At 32.0% G+C, this 6,182-nt stretch overlaps 2 protein-coding genes across 2 annotated transcripts; one reads left to right on the top strand and one right to left on the bottom strand.

The window, feature by feature from the left end:
• Positions 1-392: 392 nt before the first annotated feature.
• Positions 393-2,086, top strand: LOC103855282 (succinate dehydrogenase [ubiquinone] iron-sulfur subunit 3, mitochondrial). Its single transcript, XM_009132246.3, has 5 exons — positions 393-661; positions 804-919; positions 1,017-1,255; positions 1,466-1,675; positions 1,792-2,086. The coding sequence occupies exons 1-5, from the start codon at positions 493-495 to the stop codon at positions 1,976-1,978; spliced, it is 921 nt and encodes a 306-aa protein (XP_009130494.1). The 5' UTR covers positions 393-492; the 3' UTR covers positions 1,979-2,086.
• Positions 2,087-2,391: 305 nt separating this feature from the next.
• On the bottom strand, positions 2,392-5,179 carry LOC103855281 (PLAT domain-containing protein 3). The gene is made up of 2 exons (XM_009132245.3): positions 3,026-5,179; positions 2,392-2,922 (listed from the first exon to the last, which is right to left on the bottom strand). The coding sequence occupies exons 1-2, from the start codon at positions 3,092-3,094 to the stop codon at positions 2,488-2,490; spliced, it is 504 nt and encodes a 167-aa protein (XP_009130493.1). The 5' UTR covers positions 3,095-5,179; the 3' UTR covers positions 2,392-2,487.
• Between the last annotated feature and the right edge of the window lie 1,003 nt (positions 5,180-6,182).

Here is a 6,182-nt window from a genome sequence, read left to right as displayed (position 1 = left end):
AGGGTGCGTGTGATTAATCAAAGGTAGTTATGCTTCAAGACAATGAGACATGCCACGTCGCATCTCTTCCTCTATCTCAGAAAACTGGACCATTGACTTTTATTACGATACGTTTTGGGAATTACAAATTACAAGATCCAATAATAATCCAATGCAATTGACAAAATTCTTATCGTATGTCAAACAAATAAAGACCTATTTGTCAACGTCCCAAGAAACGGGTTTATCTTCTTTTTTTTGGGTGAATGTAACGGGTTTTATCGTAGAAAGCTTGGGCTTTATATGGGCCTTACAAGTAGATGATGTAATCAAAGATTCACTTCGAACACGTTGTCGCACACGTGCCCTGAGGTACATCCTCAACACTGTCTACGTCTACGTGTAAGTGAAATGAAGAAGGTCTCTTCTCCTCGCCATGCTAGTTTCACTCTCATTCCTTCCAAAAACTAATTAAAAACCCTTCAATAACATCTTTTGATCAAGCGAGCAGAGATGTTACGGTTGCTGCAGCGGAGAATCTGCAGCCAAGCGGCGGAGAAAGTACGTTTGAGCAGCAGTTTAAGTGGCAACGGAGATTTTCCCATCTTAAAAGGTCACAAAGCGGCTCAGGACTTGTCCAAAGATACTCTAAAGTCCCATGAAACAATCAAAGACAAAGAAGGTATGATGAATAAACCGAAACTTTGGTTTTTTTTTTTTTTTTGAACAATTTAAAAACCGATACTTTTGTAAAAGCAAATTATAAGGTTTTTATAGACGCAATATTGTTTTATAGAATTATATATAAAATTAATTGATAACAGGCCAACACAAAGTGGCCAAGAAGGAGTTCAAGATTTACAGATGGAACCCTGATAAGCCAAATACTAAACCCTTTCTTCAATCATTTTTCGTTGATGTTTCCACTTGTGGCCCCATGGTAATTTACTACAGTTATTGGTTACTAATTAGTTCCATAGGATTACTTTGAATTTTGGAGGGCTTCGGTTCTTGGATAACGAGGTGTGTTTCGTTAGGTTTTGGACGTCTTACAGAAGATAAAAGCAGAGGAAGATCCGAGTTTGAGTTACCGAAGATCATGCAGAGAAGGGATATGTGGATCTTGCTCGATGAACATTGACGGTACTAATACTGTTGCATGTCTTAAACCTATAAACTCCGACACGTCTAAGCCAACCATAATCACTCCTTTACCACACATGTACGTCATCAAAGATCTAGTCATCGACCTCACTAATTTTTACCAGCAATACAAGTAAGTAAACCTCCCTTCTTTTTATATCTCTTATTGGTTTCTCGCTGCTTCCATATTCTGGCATGTGTTGGTAATATTGGTTATATATTTTGACCTAAATATTGGAAAATAAACCACAAAATGATAGAACTATCCGTGTATTTAAAATGAAACTCTATACACTTCTATCCTCTACGTGACACTTCATGCATGTTATTGTGTTGTGTTTAGATCAGTCGAGCCATGGTTAAAGACGAGGAAGCCGCCTAAAGACGGACGCGAACACCTTCAATCACCAAACGACCGTAAGAAACTAGACGGGTTGTACGAATGCATACTTTGTGCATGTTGTACCACGTCATGTCCTTCTTATTGGTGGAATCCTGAGGAGTTTCCAGGTCCTGCGGCTTTACTACAGGCTTACCGCTGGATCAGTGACAGGTTAAATAAAATATTCAATACATTCTATTCAAACTAGAATAGAAAATCGAAGATTAACAGTCATAATTCATATCGATCTCTAACATAGATTTATGTTGTACTTTGGTTTAACGCAGCCGCGATGAGTTTAGAGAAGAGAGGTTACAAGCAATAACAGAGGATGAAAGGAAAGTGTATAGATGCAGAGCAATCAAAAATTGTACGGCCACTTGTCCTAAAGGACTTAACCCAGCTAGTGCCATCTTGAAGATGAAGGCTAAGCATTCGCTCCCAGATCCGGTCAAGAGAATTGAGAGAGCCTAGCCATACCATTACTCGGTCCTGTCCGGTTATTATGTAATAAAAAGCTTTTATATCTGGCTATACGTGTGTTTCTGGACTATTTTCTATTTATATAACTTTATCAGAACACGCTTTGTTTTTTTTTTTTTTTGAAAAATGAACACACTTTGTTACATCGAAGGAAATATAATATATCTACGTGCTTTCCATAAAAAAACATATAAAATGGATTCAATCGGTGAAAAAGACGGACTAATTATTTTCGGACAAATAGTCTTTTGAATTCACCACTTGGAAGAGATGAACAAAATTAGAGTTTAAGACTGATCTACAATCAAGATATGGATGAACATCTTATAAGTTATAATCACTCAATATCAAGCATTGTATATAACATATTTGTTTTCATTCTTTTATTTTTTAAAAACAGGAAATCTTAATCACACTCGAATTAAATATATGATCACGTCATGTTTCATTGACAACCCCACCAGAATAAATAAATAACACACTCACATCGTGGAAACGACTCATCGATTCTTGATAGAGTCCGAACATTGATTCCTAATGGCCGACAGCTCATATGGCGAAGTATCACGAGCCAACCATTGCTCCACCGTGAATTTCTCCTGAGAACAACTTCTCTTACGACTCTCACTCATCGTCACTTCAACGTAGTTACAATACCAACCGTGGTGATCGCCAGAGCCATCAGAAGTCAAATTCATCGCACAAACCGGACCTGATAAGCAAGAACCTAAGCCGGTGAAAATGTCGAGATTACCCCTCTCATAATAATCGTGGAATGGACCCATTAAACCTCCCCATGACACCAAATCGGATATAACAGCATTTTGCCCGTAACTGTCGTAGAGACGGAGGCTCATGACGGAGTCTGAACCGGCTTTCCAAACCGTACCGGTTCTTATGTAAACCGTGAACACGCACACGTCATCATTGTCCAACTATGTAAATAATATCATTAATCACTCTAATCATAAATGGTAACGTTTGACTTGTAAGTTGTAATATACGATTTGTGTGTTCATTTGCAAGGAAGTGACTTACGGAAAGAGCAATTGCTACGGCGGAGATGAGGAGGAGACAGAGGAGGACGGTGGAGCTGCTGCGCAACATCGTCGTCTTGTAGAACTCTTATGTTTATTGGTTGGTAGAGAGCCAAATTGTATTAAATCGAGTGATGTTGAGCACTTAAATTTATTGTAATCGTTTACTTGTTCGCTTAAGAGGGATTGTTAATTTCTGATAATAATAAATTTTCTAGTAATAGTTTATGTGGATATTCCGGTGGTGTCGCTATAATCCGTTGGAAAAAATGAATTATTCTACAAAAAAATTTCCATTAGAACTTTCTTTTAATAGTTGTTGACTGCATGCATCTCATTCATTTCTTAAATCTGATATTTATTAGAATTTGGGTTTTGTTTTCATCTTAACAAAATAAATGAAATAAAAATGGTATGCTTCCTTTTTATTTGTCCACCATAATGTTGATATTTTTTTTTTCAAAAAAAAAAAGTAATAAACGTAGCATATGCCTTTTGTCAAAGTATATGCTCATTGTGATTTGAACTTACAATATGCTCTTGAGATATTAATTATTTATCAACCGAAAACATTTGTTTAGTTTCCAAATGAGTTTGTTATATAGAAACTCGGAGCATAAAAAATATATTGCTATTATATATCATATATATATTTATATTCCAGCTGAAACAAGTTGGGTGTGTGAACCCACCAAGTTAGACGGCCCAGATTAAATATTCGAATATTTTTAGTCTTTTTCTTTATTAAAAAACTTCAAAGAGGTGATTTGTGAACCGTTGAGCATTCTATCAAATCAGAATCTGATATCGTTTTAAAGACACCCCCACTTGTAATTCATACTTAATATGCCCTGACCTGAAACGAATGGTTGAATACTTCATAATTTTAATGTACTTACCGGTTCTAACTACTACTCTTTCAGTTTTTCGTACGTACGTATGTTTCTTTGTTAAAAGATTGTCAATTAAGCATGCACACCATTATATTTTTGTTCTGGTTAATGCCATGACATTACAAGTTACATTAGCTTTCGCTGTTTAGAAATGCTCACCATGATACAAAATTGTCACATAATATAGAATTACTTTTGATCGTATAGATGATCGTATTTACATTAATTTATCATGTACATACTACCATCTATCAGAGTTTAAAAAAATACTTATCTAGCCATATATAACGCGCATTCGTTTGTTCTATTGTTTAAGTGTATGGATTTCATAACAAGAAGCGTCCCCAGACCAAAACAAGCAGAGAAGACTGGTGGATGTGTTAAATTTTTTTTTTTTATGGGTCGACCTATGTCTTAGCCAAGAAAGACATGTGTGTTTTGTTCTCGTTTTAACATTTGCATACGCGAGTTAAGGAAGATAAATATTACTCCATCTGTTTCATATTAAGTGTTGTTTTAGAGAATTTTGTTCATTACAAAATAAATGTCGTTTTCGATTTTCAATGCAAAATTTATTAATTTTATGCAAAATTTATTTTTTTATTAGTTGAAATATGGTTAGGTGCATAAGTAATAGTATTTTTTTATAGGAAATATATAAAATTAATTTTTTCTTTAATCCGTGTGCAGAAATCTAAAACGACACTTATAATGAAACAGAGGGAGTAGATGTCTAAATCTTATTGCAAAATCACAGGACACATATTTATATTGAATGGAAACATAAAATGCATGACATAATAGTTATTATCTCTCTTATTAAAACATAATCATTTCCATGGACTTAACCTTTTTTGTAAATTTTTAAATTTAATACTTCTAGTATATAGTTAAACTCACCAAAATCATTAATATCTCAATCCTTATAAAAACATTAAAACTTCATTAAGGATAATCATGAAAAACAACAATATACTACTAACTATGTTTCCAAACAACAAAATAATTAATCTTGTGTCCAAACAATAGAAAACATCATTTCTTATCTTTTTAATACATTTTATTACTCTTTTTAAAATTATTTAGTAAATCAAATAATTGATTAAAACACTCAAATAATTTATGAAAATTTGAAAATAAATATAACTATTTTATTTACAAAATATATTATTTAATATGATATCAACTAAATTAATGAATTATTTTATTTATATTTTCAAAAATAAAATTTTATTAATTAAAAATAATATTTAATTAAATATTGTATATAAATAAATATTTGATAAAATTAATTACATAAAAAAAGTTTTATAATTTAAATTTTATCTAAAATACATAGCATACAATTAATCAAATTAATTAATCAAATTAATTACAGAGATTTTATTAAAAGATCATAACGAATTGGGTTGAAATAATTATAAAAAATAAAAAATAAAAATATATAATTATATATTTAATATAAATATATAATAGTATAACTATATAGTTTTCAAACACTAAAATAACAATGTTAAAATATTATTAATTTTATAAATTAAGTAATGTTAAATTTTTTTATCCGTACTCAAAAGTGCGGAGTATAGTCTAGTTTATATTAAACATTAATTTAACATTTGTACCAAAAAATTCTACTAAACCTAAATCTACAATCGAAGTTGATTACTATCATTAACTGTTATTACGCATTTAGATTTTGTGGGTAAATATCTCTTTTCCTGATTTTCTTGGAATATTCAGATCTTTTGAGAATTTTAAATCCAAACACTTTGGCAGCCATGCGGATTTTTGGGCGTGGTAATGCTAGATTTTATAGCTAATTTAAAATAATTTCCACCTATTTGTGATGTATAGGACATATCTTCTCTTCAGGTTCTTAAATGTATAGTTTATTCAATTTTTTTCCAAATTATTAACGCATCATCGATTATGGAATCTACTATGTTTACATGTTACTGCTGAGATAATCAAATTAATATGGTTCCTCAGAGACATGGAAGCTCAGACTTAGAGATTCTCCGTCATGATAATAAGTCCAAAAAAGCATATACTGTAACCTGTTGGGTGTAGAGATAAAATGTCGAAGAAAAACTATAATTACAGCAAAATTTAGTAATTGATCATAAATTAATTATAAATAAGGATATGTGCGTTACTCTCGAACCCAATCGGATCAGCCGATAGGATTTATCAACAAAAAAAGAAAGTAAAAGAAATATATTAATAGTTTTGTTGCTAATGTGGGGATGTATCAATTTGATTAGT

Source organism: Brassica rapa, chromosome A02 (genome assembly GCF_000309985.2).
Source record: "Brassica rapa cultivar Chiifu-401-42 chromosome A02, CAAS_Brap_v3.01, whole genome shotgun sequence".
Classification (NCBI taxonomy): Eukaryota; Viridiplantae; Streptophyta; class Magnoliopsida; order Brassicales; family Brassicaceae; genus Brassica; species Brassica rapa.
This window is presented reverse-complemented; position numbering and strand designations above follow the sequence as displayed.